Here is an 18,384-nt window from a genome sequence, read left to right on the forward strand (position 1 = left end):
TCCTTCTGCTGCAGATACTAAAATCAGTCCTCACAAATACAGAATACAACAAAGCTCTAATTAGAAACAAGTGACATCAGCTTGCCGCACATTTTCACAGTTTTTAAAGACCAGGCTGGAAGTAAGAACAGTCCCTTCTGACACTGAACTGAGAGCATTTGCTTAGCAGCCCAACTACTATTTTAGCTAAACCACACCTAGCTAAAACCCAAAAATATAAAATCCTGTCTTGATCCACACAGACTAGGAAATGGAAGTCTCTCCAATTTCAACAGCCGTTCCAACAATTCACTGTTAAATTGGGATTTTCATTCCAATTTAAAGCAAATTCACTTTTCAAACAAATCACTGTTTTGCCTTTCTTGACAAAACAAAGCACAGGCTCTTGCATTTTTCCTTCTATGAAATTAACCGAAAAAAAGGAACCTTTACTTTTGGTTTCAGTAAGCAAAGCACTGAGCTCCAAGTCTCACAATTTTTCTTTGGTCCTGGAACTGGTTTGGTCTTTTGTCTAAACACCCTCCTTATTGTTCAAGTATCTTTTTTTAAACTGATTTCTTTACCTGATACCAATTCTCAGTTTTGTAGGATGGGTCTGCTTCTCTTCCTCCTTAATGCAAGGCTTTACATTTAGCCATGATAAAACAAAAGCTTGATTAAACACCTCACTTTGTCAGGGAATCCTGAAAGCTCGGCACAGAACTTCCTCTTTCATCATCATCTACTGCTCCATAAGTCTTTGTATTTCAAACGTATTTCTAGCAAAATTATACTGATAGCTGTGCCATTTACTCTCAAAAGATCAGTTATCTCTGTCATGATTAAAATTTTTAACAAAATTGCTACCTTTCTAATAAACAGCGAACAAAACTTCTGTTGTGCCTGCACTCAGCCGAATTGATTACTGTCATTAAGGAGGATAAGCAGCAATCCTCTTCCAGAACAAGCATCCTCACACCAAGCCATACAATTCTCAAAAGAAAAGAAACTTTTCACAGATGTAAACAGACTTCATAGCTGAGATGTGGTCCCAATCTTTCTGCTAATACACTGAACAAACTTGAAAAAAAAAAATCAATATATCAGGCCTGCCTCAGATTCCTCAAAAGCACCTGATTGCAGAGGAACATAAATTTTGTTTGGAAACTCAATGGAAAATACATTCTCAAGAATAGCATCAACCACACTCGGAAGCAAGAAAAACTGGCAACCAAATACAAAGACTGCATGCAAGAGAGAACAAGTACCAGGTCATATGTAGCAAACCAAAAATTACTCCTAGTTTGATGGCCAAGAAATTGTAGGGTGCTATTAAGCACAGAATGGGTCTCCCTTTCTCTTTGGCTATATGATGGTGATGTTTCTGCTATTGCCCCATCTTTCATAAGCTGTGTTTTTAAAATGAAACCAATTGTTTCCACCTGTTCCCCTGGCTCTATGTGGCACTACCAAAACAGAATCTAAATTTCAGCTGAAAAGGTTTGGGACTGGAGTATTTTTTTTCTGATTGAAAATGAAGCAAACTCAATTTAAGCATTCTGCAAGACAGGTCACAGCATCCTTCTGGCATCAAACAGTAAGAACCAAACTCTATCGTATAGGACCCATCTGAAATAAAGTAGACCCAAAGCTGCATTTCAACCCCCAGTCTTATCTGGGATATACAAAAAAGCAGACCTTTTCCAGTATGAATCCCACAACACAGCCCAGTTCCACCTTTCAGTGGAGGACTGCAGGGCAAGGGAGATTCCACTAGACAGTGCTCCTATTTCCATCCTACATAAACAGGCGGCAGATTGAGATCCCCAGACAAAATACATACTAGAAACCTCTTGAAATGTAGATGTAGGAGGTAATGATATTCAGAGAGGCAACTTCTCTGTATCTTACAGCTGTTGTAACAGAATCCATCAGCAACAGCTGCCCAGTCAATACCCAGACTACAAGGAGGAGTTCGAAATTTCATATAAATTATTTTATTTGCAAAATTTAAATTAGAGAAAACAAACTTTGTACATATAAACACAGCAACATCAACTTTTAGTTCCTGTGGTTTGATACAGACTTTCTAGTCAGGGTCAGAAATTTGGAAGAGCCAATACCCCAGGGAAATCCTTGCCAATGAGGAAGAAAGACTGATGCCAGGGACCAGACCCGACCCAAAGATAAAGTTATTTCTGCTGCTAGCACTTGATGGAACACACACAGCAAGGCTGTGTGCAAGAATGAAAAAATAAGGGCTAGCACTGGTCCCCACCTTTTTTCAGTGTCACTCTCAGATGAAAATCATATTCTCTGCATAAACGCCATCATGTCAGTCCTTGTAAGAACAGCATCACTCCCAGATTTTGAGGTTAGTTAAGAGTCTTGTAAAAATCCCAATATAATTAAGAGACTCAAAGCACAAAATTTAGCCAGCCAAGTCTTTCAGAGAGAAGACACTCATCGAGGGAAATGACTGAACACGTGTAACAGCTAAAACAGATAAGGAAGCTGTTAGGACATAATTGTGAGAAGCAAAGCTAAATATAATGCAATTGAGAATTATTATGACAATCACACAACCACTCCGCAATTCCCGAGCTGCTGCATCCTTCTCTATGTGCATCCTGACTGTAAGGAAACCAAGACATTTAAGTATTCACACTCTAATGGCACCTCTCACTTCTAGTTTGTATTGTAAATACTCTTGTTTCATAGTATCCCTCCTTCCCCTCCACCCTTAACATTCGTTAAAGCATATTAAAATCTTTATTTTTCTCTTTACTCTAGATAGAAGGATTTGACTACACCTGTTAGAAGGAATAACAAGCTATCACAACTATTTCAGGAGGCTCCATGGTGCTTTTGTCTCATTTGCATGAATGAGGTCATGCCAATGTGATCAGTGGACCCATCCTGCTTTAACACTCTCCCAGCATATTAAGCAAGCACATAATCAACCTCTAAAAATATGTCAAGAAGTATAGCTTAATCCTCTACCTCGCTACTCCTCTACGCTTATTAGAAACTTAAAGACCCAAGTTCTTCTATGGTGTTTTACAGATTTGGCTCTACTACCATGGATTTAACCACAATTGGTGCTAGACTCTACCTGTAAATACACTTATTATTATTATTCAGAGTTCATGCAGCAGTTTAAAAGTTTGGTACTATAAAAAAAGTCTTGATCTCAAAAACCGAACAGGCTTAATCTGATCTATTGGATAAATAGAAAAGTAGTTTACAAGTATTGAAGTTTCCTTCCATATGTCAGTTAAGGATTTTGAAGCATCCTAACAGTTTAACATCAACAATGGAAAAACAAATGGCAAAAGATGCAGATTAAAAATCTGCATTGCAAGTTTCTAAGTGTGTTGTAAATTTAATTTATCAATCCAGAGACTGACATTTTGCCTGAACAGATAAACAAAGCGCTGAGTTGCATGGTATTTGCCTGAAGATCAAAATGCTGATACTAGAATCAGTTTTAGGCTCTTTACTAAAATATCTCCTATTCTTTAATACCATGTTTCTTGGCTTCAAAGGATACCAATTATCCTAGTTGTTTATTGATATCATATATTTTACTGCAGAGAGCATCCATTTTATCACCAACTAATTCAAGCGCAATGACCCTCTCGTAACGCTTGTAGAACGCCTCTGAGAGAAGAGAACACTGGTCTGGGGCAGCGGGACCTGCATCTCTTGACATGTCTTATGAAACTGGGCCGTCCGCTTATCTTCAACTTAATTTCTCTCTTCACCCTCTCCTCTGCCTTGTTTATTCACGCTATAAACACATGGAAATAGGAGCCACTCTTACCATTAGTATTAGAAAGGTTAGTAGATCAGGCCTCTTCACCTGGGGTCAGTGCAGCACTGGGATAAAACAAAGACGTGTTCGAGTGCTTACTAAATCTGTGAAATCAATATACAAACACTTGTAAGAGTTGTTCTTCCTTCCTTCACCTCAGGCACCTGCTTTCTACTCTCAGCTCCAACGCTTACTGAAACATGAAGATCCAGGTGAAACATTTAATCCATCGTTGCCATTTGATAAACTGAAAGACTACGTAATGGGGCATGTGTGTGTGTATGTGTGTGCTAGTGTATACATACAGAGATGCAGAGCAACTGACAAAAATAGCTAGTAATGCAGTCAGGGACTAAACCTCTTCATTAATTTTGAAGCTAAACTACAGATGCTCATTAACAAGCTGAGAGAAAGCAGAAGACAACAAACCTTTGCTGTAGCTCTTGCTGTTGTATTTGTGGACGAACACTGACAACTCAAGCCCTTTCAGTACCAAACAACGGGAAGGAAGCTTTTTCTTTTCCCACTCATTTTAAGGGCTTCCGATTGCACAGCAGGCTTAATTCCCACACAGCTAACTACAGATCTTTACCTGTGGTGACAGAGAGGAAAAACAATCCGTCTTGTACACATCTATCAGGGAAGACGTTCTGTCATTATCTTGGTAGTACTTGCCCACGCTACCCAATGGTGTGTGAAATTCCTCATTTTAAGAAACACAGAGGCATTTTGCTTTGCTGCGACAGAGCGTCAAGAAGCAGCCATGCAGCAAGGATTGGCAGCTACACTAAATACTTCCTAGTGCATCCACTAAGTAGGACACCAGCTGCCAAGTTTTTCCTTTTTACTACCCCTGCTGTGAGCTGAGGGGAAAAAAAAAAAAGAGCCATAAGAGTCTCATCGATGCAACGTCCATGTGGGTTTTGTGACTTTTAGGAAAGGCTGTGGAGTGAGCTTTTAATTTTCCTTTGTGTGAAAAGTTGCAGTGTTAGTTTAACATTAAAAAGCACCTGGCACAGTTTAGGGCACACAGTTCACCCTAAAAGACTAAAAGACACCCTTTGCAGCACTGTAATGAGTTCTAAACTCATTTAAGTTAGTTCATCATAGTTACATTTTTTTAAGACTCCTGATCAATTTTTTTAGGTTCACATGATTAACTCAAAATTAACAACTCCACCTTTCTCAAATATTCAAAGGGGGTGGCACTCATTAAAAAAAAAAAAAAGTTTGTAATTGTACTTGACATTCTGTATTCCAGAAAAACATCAGCAAGCTGCAAAAATCAGAAGACCTCTCACTTTCAAAACACATTACTCTCTCAGGATGAGTCATATGGATCTGCAGCTTTTAAAAAAGAGGAAAAATCTAAAGATCCTCTCTACTACAAGTCTGCATGAGAAAGCTTAATTTGTAGCTTTTGAGGAAGTTGGAAGCTATACTGGGTCGCCAGTGGGACAATTCAAACAACATTCTCCAAGAAAAACTCCAAAATATTCTAACAGAGAATTACCAAAACATCATGTTTCTTAAATTTACTTCTGCTCATCTCAGCACTGACCTTGGTTTTGGGGGGTTTAGGTGTTTTTAAACAAATGTTTGCTATCAACCAAATATTTTTGTTTGGCAATGTCAGACTATAGATTTTCACAACAGGGAACGTTATTTCAGGACCTGTGCTATCTATGTACTACCAACTTCTTCAGCTCTGTTGAGGCAAGTAAATACCCATTTTACGTGGCTCCTCTCTCACAAGCAGAGCACTTCTTACCAGAAAAAAACCCACAAAACTACAAAAGCATAAGTAGAAATTCACAATGCAGAAAGTAAACAAATTTTATTAACAAGTAATGTACCTCATTTTTGCAGGTACTCCAGACTTGTTTTTCACTCCTAAAACATAACATGAAACTAACTCCTAAAAACATCAGCCAAGAACAATGAATAAAGTTTGGTTTGTTTTTCAATGGTAATGTGTTACTAGAATTTAGAAAGCAGTAAAGTTGGGTTAGTTCAGCATTACCAAATGAAAACACTCTTTCTTTGTTCATACTTTGTTTATTCTGATAGGGGGAAAAAAACCCAAACAGTATCATATTAATATTTTAAAGGAAACAGACCAGTTTTCCTTAAAGGACGCAGATTCAGCTTTTGAAGGCCAAACCCTGATCTCTTTTTCCTCTTTAACAGAATTATAAACTAATGGCTAGGAATTATAAATACAGTACAAACATACAGCTAGCGAAACAAATGCAATACAACTTTCCTAAGTACTTTACTACTTCCATAATACAAGTCTATGAGAAAGCCCAAGGGACTTCCATAACAGCAGTCATTGTTGTCGTTTCTGTTACAGAAGACAGCACCAGCTACTTTTATGTAGCACAGTTGCCACACTCTTAAAAACTACTATAAGAAAGGAGATTGGCAAAATGTACATGTTTTTAAAATGCAGCAAAGCAGTGTACAATGTAATTGTATTTTAGCTGTTTCTGTCCTGTTCCACGAGGCTTTCCAGAAGGGGAGAGACACCAGCCAGAGGAGCCACATCCAACCCAGCATCCCGCTGCTTGTGTCTAGATCACGAAGCCAGACATCCATTGCCGCCAAACCCATACAAGAAGAACAGGCACCCTCCTCTGCATCAGCAGCACCAGGGGAGCCCCGCGGGGGGCGGGCTGGCTGTGGCTCAGGGCACCTCGGGGAAGGGGAGGGTGAAGGAAGGGCCAACACAGTCCCCAGCTGACATGGGGCACTGCCAGGCAGAGTTAGAGGTTGCATTGTGCAGAGAAAAGACTGGGACCTTGTTGGTTATAAGAACAGGCAAAAAGGTCAACCACATTCAAACAGACCTCCCAGCTCCTGGTTTGAAAAGCACTCCTCAAGCCAGTTCACAAAAGCTGTGTTTGCTGATCTGCAGCCAGCATGCTGCACATGCAACCCAGGAGGGATGCAGGCAACCATCATCCTCAGTATTTGCTGCTGGCTACCTAAGTCACATTTACTACTGCCTTTTGCTCACTCAGCATCCTTTTCCCTGTGCCTCCTACTTATCTCCTTCTTCCACCTCTCCCATCCCCACCACTCCCTGCCCTTCAGCTCCAAATCCTGTTTCTGCATCCATGACTCCCATGCTTCACACACTACCTTGTTCCATACTCTCCCCTCAGTCTCTTCCCACCTATCCAAGGGCTTTTCCCACATCTGCTCTCACTGCTTTGAGTCCTGAGCTTCTAGCATCCAACTTCTCAACAAGCAGGAGGAATAGGACAGAGGGAAATGGAAGGACAAGATCAGCACACCACAACAGCAAGGAGACACACAGGTGAGGCAGCAGATAGAGAAGAGCTGACTGCTTAGTCAGATTGGGAAGAATTTGGATCAAGAAGTTACGAGGGTTAGTAAAAATACATGAGCATACAACAGGGGAGATATCAGTGCATAGCTGCCCTAGTATTATACTCTCTGTAGTCAACTTCTAAAAGCTACTGCTGACAAAGTATCTTCCTAGCTGGAGCTGTGTCCTGACCCAGTTCTGGGATGCTTAAGTGCTTTAACTCTGCTTGTGTTAGCAGCCACATAATAAAAGTAAGGGATCATATTTTACACTGGTAAATGATTTCCCCTATTCATCAGTTTGTCAACATCAAGGTATATAGCAAGTTACATACCCACGTTCACTGTGCCTGTATGCTTAGTGCACCAAAGCCTCAAGATAACGTTATCCTCAGATAACATGGCTATTACTATTCCCACATGAGCTACGCAAACACATTAGGATTTTACTTTCCATCATGAAAAAGGTGTTTTAACTCCAGCATGCAATTTCCTGATGTTCTTTAGTATGTGGTGTTTCAAAGAGCTGTCCTAGCATCACCGCCGCAGCTCAAAGAAGTGTGCAAAAAGTACAGCAATTGCGTCAAGGGTAGCAGTATAAAGTTCCAAGTCTGTGGAGATATGGTACAAAGCAGAGACAGGGAGTGATATCATCTAACATAAAGAGCTAGCTCCAGAAGAGGATATCTGCTTACAGTCATGATTGATGCTTTCAACTCAACCTGGCCCATCAGGAGGTATGGGAAGTGCTGCTAACAATCAAGCTAGTATTGCCATGATGAATCATAGTAGCATCAACTTAATACAACTCATCAGATGCTAGTTAAACCACTCTATGCTGCTAATCGCTCTGTGTATCTCAAGTGGTCTCCTGCAGCATGCCCGACTCCAGTAAGCATGGGCCAATCTATTGTCTAATGAGAATATTAGAGATACATAACTCACTTCTGCAGGAACTTGCATAAATGCCCTGTGGACTTTCATGCAGCCGCAGTATATAAAATTAAGCAACAAAAGATAAGTTACATTCAGACTTCTTTTTCTTTTCTTCTGATGGCATAGAGGAAAAGTATGTCTATACAAACACACCAGCAACAAATCAAAATAAAGTTTGATAAAATCAAGCTGATCAAATATCTGCTCTAGTGGGATTTACCTATATTCAGCTCTCTAACTGCTTCTTTCATCTTTTCAAATGAAAAACAACACTTCATGTCATTTCGTCCAAGATTTGTTAGTGTTAGCTGAGGAAAATTAATCCTTTTCATGGAATTTGATAGGTATGGATCAGTATCCCTTATAAGACAATGAAATACGCATCACTCACAGCTTGCAGTAGAGGATGTCCACAGGACGGAACAGAATAGACTGGAGTAAAACAGGTATTTTCCTTCAAACTTTTTTTTACATTTGGTTGAAGTGCATCAATCCCTTGCCTTTTCACCAAATACATACAGATTTCACTTCATGAGTCAAGGCGTTTTCTTCCCTGCCCCGCCCCCCCCCCCCCCTTTTTTTTGAACTGAAGCACTAAATTCACACTTAGCTTTCATTACATCTGAGAGAGCCTTCTGCTGCTCTTGTTGAGTTAACAAGACCTTTTCCATTAACATAAATGCTACTGAGTAGAATCAGTTGTTTATAATAAAACTACTCCCTGTAATCCCAGTGTACTTCAGTCGAGCACCAGAAACACTACACTTTCCTTTCTCACTGGCTCCTTGCCATTCTACCCGCACTGTCGTACCTGTAGTTTTCCCATCAGTGTTTCTTTCCTGTAGGCTGTACTAATCTACCAAAACCATAATGTCTGTATAATTTTTTTCTATTGTTGAAGTGTGTAAATCCCTTTATAGCTTGATCTCACCAAATTAAATTAAAGTCTTACAGCCTTACACTGAGACTTATCCTAAGCATCTTCAGCTCAGGCTCACGCTTGAAGTTGACCTGTGAATTGGTCATTTTGAAATATTGGCCGCATATTTTGCTGTCATGCATCTGAGATAAGAAAAGCCTATTTCTGAGATCATGACAAAGAGGAGCTGAAAATCTGTTTCTTTGCCACAAGGTGAAAACTCACAAGACTTTAAAGGTTCATGATTTGCCTATTTTTGTCTTTCTGTTAACCAAAACCCCACGTGTTTATGATTGCTTGGGGCACAAAAGAACTATGAATACTTCCATTAAAAACTCTGCATGTTCCTGTGAGTGCCACTGTCCACCTATACCCACAGTGATACCTATCACCAACTAGACTTGCTGCAGTTTTTCTAAGTTACTAGTAACATACTCCAATTTGTATTTACTGCTACACTGTCTGTCATTCAGGCTGTCAGACAAGGACCCTGAGAGACCAAGTGCAATGGAAACACTTAAGAGAAATAAAGTCTCACCCATCTGTTGGCTTCATTTGACCATTCATGTTTCCACTGACTTCTGGTACAACCACCTGCTTCCTCTATGCTCTGTGTACCCACCTACACATCTCTCAAAATAAAACCAAAGGCATTGCACAAACACCTCATAGATGAAAATCTAGAGGGAAAACAAATTCACCTTAAGTCATCTGCCTTCTGTTCCAATGACCCTAGATGAGAGTTAGAGGAGTCCAAAGGTCCCCTGGACATAAAATCAGTTTTTCCATGCATGCAGCACAAAGTGACAATTTGGGAACTTCAAACATGAAAGCTGCTATGCAGAATTCTCTTTACGCATCATGTGTAGTTTATTTTGTACAGACAATAGTTGTTAAGACATTTTTATATTAGTAAGGCCTGATTTAGTACTTATACTCAATATCCATGACTATTTTGTCAAACTGTATTAAAGGATTTAACCTCAAAATTCCCAGGTGGGAGAGATAAGAACTATCAAATGTCTTCGAGAGGGAAACCAAGAAGCATAATTTAGGAGACAGCAATGAAATCAAGCATTTGATATTCATGCCTTCAATAGACAAGCCAATCTCCATTAAAAACCAAAATCTGATTATTTAAGTTTTCTCTCTACTTCATAATTTAATCACTAGGATAACAACGCTATGTAAATTTAATTTCAGCAAAATAAAGTTACTAAGAATATCTATGAAACCCATGTAGGCATATATCATTTTATAAAAAAGCACTAAGAAATAGATTACATTTCACTTTTACAAGTAATGTGTCACATTTCTTCAAACTCAATACAAAACTGTGTTCACTGTATTCCAAAAATAAATGAAAAATATCACCATTCTATTCAATTTGTTTAATGTAAATTATCATAAAGCATTTCATTCTTCGTTGCCTCTTCTTGCTTATATGGGAACCTAATGAAGACTAACATTATATATTGCACCTAGGTCTCGCTTTGTAAGACAAACCTAACCAATAAAAAAAAAAAAAAAAAAAAAAAAAGAAAAGCGTGAACCAGATACCAGATCCATGGAAGTACGTAAGCTTTCTATTTGGAGTTAGATATATAAACATCCTAACAGTTCTGTATGCTTATATTTACAGTTCCCAGGAAATGAAACACTCAAGGCACAAAACATTCATAAACACTCAAGCATCACGTGACTAATTGTAGCTAATTTTAATCACGTAAACAACAAGGGTCCATCCAATGCCACACTGAAGTAATTTCCCATTTAATTTCAGTCTTATTGAATTTCTGAAGGTAATTATAATTTAAACAAGGACTCTCTAATCCTATTGCTAAAGAAAATGCACCAGCAGATAAGACACATGTAGCTCTACGGCACACCATCTTTTAACCTTTCTTCACTATGAAACCAACCAACCAAGACAACACCTGTAATTCTACTTATCACAAAAGTTTTTTCAAACCTGCTTCAAAATGGCACACTCAAAAATTATGCACACAAACATAATTCCTGAGTTTCAACATGCACCCATCCAGAACAGGGCTAGGAAATGTTACAAATGCCACCACTGTCCCATTACAGCACCCAGCCAATGAGTATGGAAAGCTCCCCAGGGCTCCCAAGGAAAAGCACAACGGCAGAAGTCTCCATTCTGCAAGAGGAACCTGGGAGACAGCAACAGGCTTGCTCCCCAAAGAAGAATTTCCAGTTGTGATACATGAACCTTGCTAAGTGCCTGAAAACAAATGTATTTTTGAGAACAACAATAGCTCAGCAAAAAAATACAAACTAGCTTTCAATTTACACGCCCTACAGAAACATCAGCTAAATCCAGGCTTCCTCCAATGACTCAAAGACCCTTTAAAATTCAGTGTTAACAGCCTTCAAAAAATGCCTATTCCTTCTGAGTCTGTTCAGACCTTCAAGTAAGATATTTTTTTTCCAATTGCAGCCTTCTTAAGACCATCACTATCCTCTTGATGAAAATTCACCCTCAATTTCATAAAAAATGAAATCCATATAGATCCACAGATGCATGGGCTAAAGCCAACCAAGACTGTTTGTCATGCTGCTTCTGACACCAACACCCATTTCTTGGGTCATCAGAGTCCAGAGTCCTTGGGGGAGGTGTACAGTTGCCCGTAGTATCTTCTGCAGAAATTCCCCAGGGAGCCAAAAGTGACACCACCCACACACCTTTCCCAGCCCATATACTCCTGCCATTCTCCAGCTGCGTTGCCAGTGTCAACTGCAAAGAGATCTCCACAAAAAATGCAAGACAGACACTTAGCAGGCCAGGTAAGAAAAGGTCACAAAGGCCAAGAAAACTGTTGAGATCAGAAAAGAAAAAAATGTAGTTTTTCCATCCTAAATCCCTTCTACACAGAACTGAAGAACAGATTATTTGGAGCTTATTTGGCATACCTTTTACTAAAAATAAACACTGCTGTCCTCTCTTCTCAGAAGACCCCGCACATCTCTCAGAAGCTGTGATGGAACTGAATCACACAGCCCAAGAAAGGCTTCTTCCAAGCAGGATTATCAACATGCTTACTGCTGAATACTTAATCTTTCAACTTCTAATTAGTTAAAAGGAAAAAAAAATAATTACCAAACCCCTCTAAGCAGTACTGAAATAAGAAATGGGTGTGCAAATAATACAAGAGAGAAGTCTGGTATGGAAACAGGTTTATGTTTCAAACTACATGCTAAAATGATCAACTAAAAACCAAAAAGACAAATACTTCTGGACTTTGTCTGAAGCATCATAACACAAAATCAGACTTAACTGACAGCAAGCAGCTACTTACCAATATCAGTTGAATACACCCCTGACAGATAGTCCTATACTTCACAAACAGCAGAATCTCCTCTCAAATTCTGACATGCATCATCTACAGTGTCATACTTCCAATACATGCCAGGTTTTACACACTGACATTTCACATTTTTCTCCTGACAGTTCCTTTACTAGCTAACTCCAACACAGATGATTGAAGCCAGAGTAAATGGTGCCACTTCTCTACATTTTTGGTACAGAGAGTAAATTTGGTGTAACAAGCAGCATTTTTACCCCAAAGCAAAGTGGAATACTGCCTTTGCGAGGTCAGATCCAACTAACTTTACAAAAGTAGAGTCATGCTCCTTCCAGAACACACGTACCCCAAAGGTAGATACCACCTGGCAATGTGCCTCCAGTGGAAGTGTGCCCAACGGGAGAGTTTGGGCTCCCCTTTGCTCCACAAGAAACTAAGTGGCAGGACTCCACCATCACTTCCAAAGTGAACAGCACCACATCCTCTGTGGGAATTACCCAGACTCAGAAAAGAGCGCAAAATACAACAAGGCCCTCACAAAATCTGCTGCTGTGCAAAGAACATGCTCCAGAGCCCTTATGTACTCCTTATGCATAAAGCCAATGAGTTGAGATGTTCTATTTAAGCTAGCAACCGAAATTTTCTCAACAAGGAAAGAAAAAAAATAAGAGCAAAGGAGTAGTTCATATCAATATCTCCGATGAACATGGAAATCAACCAAACAAAATACACCCAAGCAATCAGTTAAAGTAATGAGGAAAACATCTGTGTATATATTCTCATTAAAACAAGCTACATGTGAAAAGAAATCCAGCAACTACATTACTAATCACATTAAAGAAACAACAAAACACTAATGTTACTTTTCCCATGAGTTACTTTGAAACTTTTCCAGTACATTTTTTAGCATCGCACAGAATCAACTTCATAGAAAATGAAGAAATAAAAATACAGACTTGGTTCTACAAGCACAGGTTCAAGTTTAGCTTTATTTCTTTCATATCATGAGCAGAGTCATTGTCTTCACTGTACAAAACAAAATAACTTACTTTAATTTTAAGCTAATTAACAAAACTTACACAGCAGTCTAGACAAGACATTGTTGACTTAAATCAAAATTGCTTGAGAGAAGACTGGCTGTACAGCCACCACGGACTCATTTGGAGAACATATCTTCAACCCAATAGGTTTTATTCCCCCAACATCTCTTCAGTTTTAGGAAAAGCAATTCCAATTTCAAGACACAGGCCTTCTCAGCTACAACTTTTCTACCTGCCTGCCTTCACTTTCCCCCCTTTCTGCACCACAAATCAGCTATTAAATCCTAAATAAATGGAACGGGTAGCACTTAACACAGGAGCCACAAGGGTACGTGGGCTCCTATCTCCTGTTTAGAGGCCTGTTTAAACAGGAATTAAAAGACTAAATGCTTCTGTGGATTTAGGCCCAAAAGCTCAGATCTGCAAACACAGGTACATGGCAACGCAGTCCAAGAGGTGACCCCGGACCAGCTGCACAGGCCCTGGAGAAGCTCTCCAGCGACAAACACCCTTTTCAGAATCTGGCTAGCGAGACACAACAGCCTGAACACAAACTGGGCAACTCTCCCTCGTGCTCATCTTCGGAAGCCCTGAAGCTCCTCTTCTGGTTTTACATTCTCTGTCTTTGCACCACCCTCGTGCAACTAAAAGCAAGCCACAGCCTTTGGGTCCAGTCTGCTTTTAGAAATAAAAGTATCTCTTTCAAGATACAGCCACTGCCCCGAGCACTGGCATTACTTCAACGCGGGTGTTTGTTTCACAGCACATAACCGGACAACATGACCACCTCCAGGTCAAATGCCAGCATGGCGAAGCCAGCATTACCGGACAACATGACCACCTCCAGCTCAAATGCTGGCATGGCGATGACAGCGTGGCGATGACAGCCGGGAGCACATCTCCTCCAGACCCACCCCTCAGCCCCGGTGTGAGGGGCCGTAATTCCTCTTAATTTTAGGAACTGCTTAAGTACCATCCTCGTGAGTGGCATTTGACGCGCCTTTGTTTGAGCAGCGTACTGAAAATTACACCCACGATGCCTTCAAAGTATTACTCATGCTTTTGAAGAGCCAGGCCACCAGCTCCGAGGCTGCCGCCCCCTCCCCTGGCCTCAGGGCTGCCACACCGCCCCTCACCGCGGGGTCCACGCCACGGTGTCCCCGACGGGCCCGGGGTAAGACATCGAGGAGTGGGGTGGGGAGTCTCGACCCCCCGGCCCGGCCGCCCCCGGCCCCGCTCACCCTTCTTGTCCATGAGCCACATGAAGAAGAAGCAGGGCGCGAAGCCGATAGGCCCCCAGAAGACGAGCAGGGCGATGTCCCAGCCGCTGAAGCCGAAGGCCAGGCGGGCCGAGTTCTGGATGGGCCCCCAGCTGTTCCACACCAGGCCCTGCGCGAAGCCCAGCAGCGAGAAGAGCAGCAGCACCAGCCACCGCCGCCCGTAAACGCGGCCCGCCAAGGGCGCCAGCCGCCGCACCGGCACCGCCGGGCCCCCCGCCGGCCCCCGCGGCTGCGGCCGCCGCCGCTGTTGCTGCTGCTGCGGCGGCGGCGGCAGGAGGGGCTGCCGCTCCTCCGCGCTACTCCAGCCCAAGCCCATCTGCGGGGGCCCGCCGGGGAGGAGGGGACGGGGGCAGGGACACCCACACTTCAACCCCCGAGCGCGGCGGCGCTGCCCCGGCCCAGCACAGCCGCATGCGCGGTCGGAGACGGCCGGCGGCCGCCTCCTTCCTCCGCCGGCGAGGGGAGGAGGGAAGCGGCGGCAGGGAGGAGAGCCGGGCCCGTCGCCCGCGGGGAGGGAGCCGCGCTGGCGGCCGGCCGGGGCCTGTGCGGGGAGGGAAGGCCGCCGCCCAGCGGGGAGCGGGGTTCCGGGGCAGGAGCGGGGCGGCCCGTGGGAGGCGCCGCTGGGGCCCCGGGTGTCACCGGCGGGGTCGGGGAGCCCCTGCCTTGGGGCCGCCGTCAGCCCCGGCCGTCACGGCTCCGCCCCGCGCGGCAGGGTGCAGCGGGCCTGGCGCTCTCCCGGGCCGGGCTCCCCCTTCCGTTAGTGAGGGCGGTGCCGCCGAGGGGAGCCCGACAGAGCCGCCCCGGAGGGAGAGCCGGAGGAGCATGGCCGGGGCGGGCAGCCGCCGTCCTCCCGCGCCGGGTAGGTGCTCCTCGCCCCTCCAGCTGCGGAGGGCGCTGCCCCGTCCTGGGCCCGACTGCGCGGCGAGGCCCGGCCCGGCAGCACGGCTGGGCTCCGCTGGGCCGCGGGCCGGCGGGCGGGAGCGGGGAGGGGGCGAAGCGGGGGCGGGAGCGGGAGCGGGGCGGCCGTGCCTCTGCTCCGGCTCCTCCTCCGAAACGTCCCCCCCGGCTGCCGGCCCGTTCGCGCTGCGGTGGCCGGGGCAGAGGCGGGCCGGTCCTTCAGCCGGCGCGGGGGCCGCCATGCCGGTGAGCGCTGCCGCGGCGCTTCTCCGCGCTCTCCGTCATTTTGACGGGAGAAGTAGATTGTCCTTGTGGTGAGGTGGATGCAGGGCAGCCGTAGGCCGAACCGTGGGGGGAAAGTAGTAGCTTTTTACAGCCTGCGCTGAAATCCGTGGTGAAGTAATTCGGGTGAATATACCGTCATGTGGGCTACGCGGAGCTCATTAGAAACTATTATCATTAAAAAGATTGAAGTATATATCAGAGCCGTTGGGTTGTGTGGGTATCTGTATATCCGCCATCTGCGCGTGTCATAAAATTAATGGCTCGTGTGCTGCATAATGCTTCATCTTCCCGGCAAAAATTAGGTATTTCGGTTTGGCTTGCTTAGGCGTTCTGCCCAGAAGTCTGGAGGCCGGCCCGACCGATGTGCCTGACCGGGGAGCACTGGGCGGCGGGTCGGGCCTGAGACCCGCCCTGGGCACCGCTCTGGGTGCCGCTCGGCGGAGTGGAGCGCGGTGGGGTGTCTGCCGGGCTCCACGGTGCTGCCAGCACCAGGGGTCTGCAGCCACAGGTACACGCTGCCGTGACATCCTTCCCCAGACATTTGGACGGTGCATTTTGTTCAGCCCACACAGCTCTGTTGGTTAGGCCGAGGTCTGAATTAGAAGTTGCACTGAAGGTGCAAAATGAATTTTTACCCATTGAAGTCAACAGAACTGTGATCAAAAAGAAAATGAGATTTTTGTCTAGAAAAGTTAAGGAAATTCCCCAGGAAAAATAAAAGTCATGCACAATTAAATAACGGGATGGACACACATATATACGGATAGTATCAAACCAATTTGAGCTTGCCGTGTACAACTGTAATGACAAAAATGCTGTAAAAAATAGAGGACAAGATTCAGATATGGCCCTGACCGATGGATTTTCCAGTAGTGGTTTGGGGCTCCAAGTAAGATTAATTCCCTGTTTTACTAGGTCTTTTTTATACATTACCACCTCAGCATAGTTCAGCCCATGCCAAAATGATCTTTCAATTTAAAATGGCTATGTTACTAGTATAATTTAAGTGATTCAGCGGCATTGTGCCAAAGAAAAAGTGCTGTCATTTGCAGAAGTAAACAAAGTGAAAAAATATTTATCTCTGAACATTTTTCTATTAACTGTAGTAGTTGTGTTTCTTCGTTGTTCTAGTGGCAGAAAGCCCACCCAGAAATAAGGCAAGTGGGGCTTTGCAGTGTCCTTTAACTGCAAAACTTCCCTCATACTAGCTGTGTAGTAAAATGAAAACTGGAACATAAGCAGGATAACTCTGATAACTTGTCCAAGTCACCCCATCTTATGATGGGTTTAAAGATATTTTCACTTGTGTGGGTCAGCAAGAAAGAGAAATTTCTGAGAAAGAGCAACAAAAGAAAGGAGCTGTCAAAATAGGCTCGGAAAATCTAGGTGTATTTATTGCTGACATAATCATGATTTAAATAATTCATTTTAATTGCTTGATTTGAAATCGCTTCATCTTTTCATAGCTTCACAACCCATATGCGCATCTTTCAGTCATGTTCTGACCTTTTCTATTCCAGCTATTTAATTAACACAGTGTAATATTCTGTGTGAATTATTCTTGTTTGCAGGATATGGTGCTGTTTAAATTTGTTAATGTAAAGGAGCAGTGCATTGTTGATAAACTGTTGGAAACCAAATTAGCTTTATCTTGCAGCTAGCTGATTGCATTATTTCACTCATGGGTATAATACTTCTCTAAATATGCTAATATCACTCTTTTTCTCCATGTGGTGACATTTTTACTGTTCTCATTACTGACATTTGTAATATTTGGGGTGGGGAAATCTTTTCTTGCTTTAACCTCATTATAATGTAGCTAAAGAGATTTGAATATTATCAGATGAAGTGCACATATATTCAGGCAAGTGGAAAGATTATTTTTTCTCCTGGCCCAGAACTTTCACGCCTTTAGCAAGACTTGCGTGGACTTGACGGTGTCTGGACCCAAAACTGTGATACAGAAGCCCATCTAGTTAATAATTGCCCAACCATAATAATGTATCCATTGATAGGTGCCTCCGTTTCAAACCTGAAAGCTCTCAAGGTGGTTGCGTCTCTGTATTCATGCCTGAAACCTTCTGGAATTCATCTTAGGAGGAGCTGGTGGCCAGGAGCTCTGATAGACTAGTGGTGACAAGTAAAAATTATATGGCTGATGCTGTTAATTGCCGCCAAATGCTCATCCCATCCCTGAGGCAGGCCTGGCTGTTCCGCTTATGAGTTGGCGCCTAGACTGTGCTGATTTAAGCCTGGCTTATTAAGATAAACTGAAGGTTTTGACAGGTTGGTTATAACCTCGAGGTATCTGGAGATTCTAATTCAGCTTAAACACACCTGTGATGTAATGGCTGAGCTGAGTCCAATCCAGGAAAGTATCCCCACCATGGGTCAAACCCCAGCTCTTAGCACATTAGGAAGTGCCATTTGCTCTCTCCGGTTTTCAGGGTTTTGACAGATTTGCTCTCCCATGTGGCTTTCTTCGGAGAGGTTCAACGAGCTTCAGCATCCCCTTGTTTCTCATGCCTCTCTCCCAGCAATTCCTAACACCATGTGTACAGTCATGTAC

The 18,384-nt window shown here is 43.3% G+C and overlaps 2 protein-coding genes across 4 annotated transcripts in view; one reads left to right on the forward strand and one right to left on the reverse strand.

The window, feature by feature from the left end:
• Positions 1–14,949, reverse strand: part of SLC49A4 (solute carrier family 49 member 4) — a 68,615-nt gene extending 53,666 nt beyond the window's left edge. Inside the window, exon 1 of the mRNA XM_040602873.1 lies at positions 14,595–14,949. Coding sequence (XP_040458807.1) covers positions 14,595–14,949 — 355 coding nt within the window. The remainder of the gene's footprint in view (positions 1–14,594) is intronic.
• Positions 14,950–15,044: 95 nt separating this feature from the next.
• The window catches only part of HSPBAP1 (HSPB1 associated protein 1), a 38,133-nt gene continuing 34,793 nt past the window's right edge, over positions 15,045–18,384 (forward strand). For all 3 annotated transcript variants that reach the window (XM_040602869.1, XM_040602870.1, XM_040602872.1), the window contains exon 1: positions 15,045–15,492. In XM_040602869.1, coding sequence (XP_040458803.1) covers positions 15,045–15,492 — 448 coding nt within the window. The remainder of the gene's footprint in view (positions 15,493–18,384) is intronic.

Source organism: Falco naumanni, chromosome 8 (genome assembly GCF_017639655.2).
Source record: "Falco naumanni isolate bFalNau1 chromosome 8, bFalNau1.pat, whole genome shotgun sequence".
Lineage (NCBI taxonomy): Eukaryota > Metazoa > Chordata > Aves > Falconiformes > Falconidae > Falco > Falco naumanni.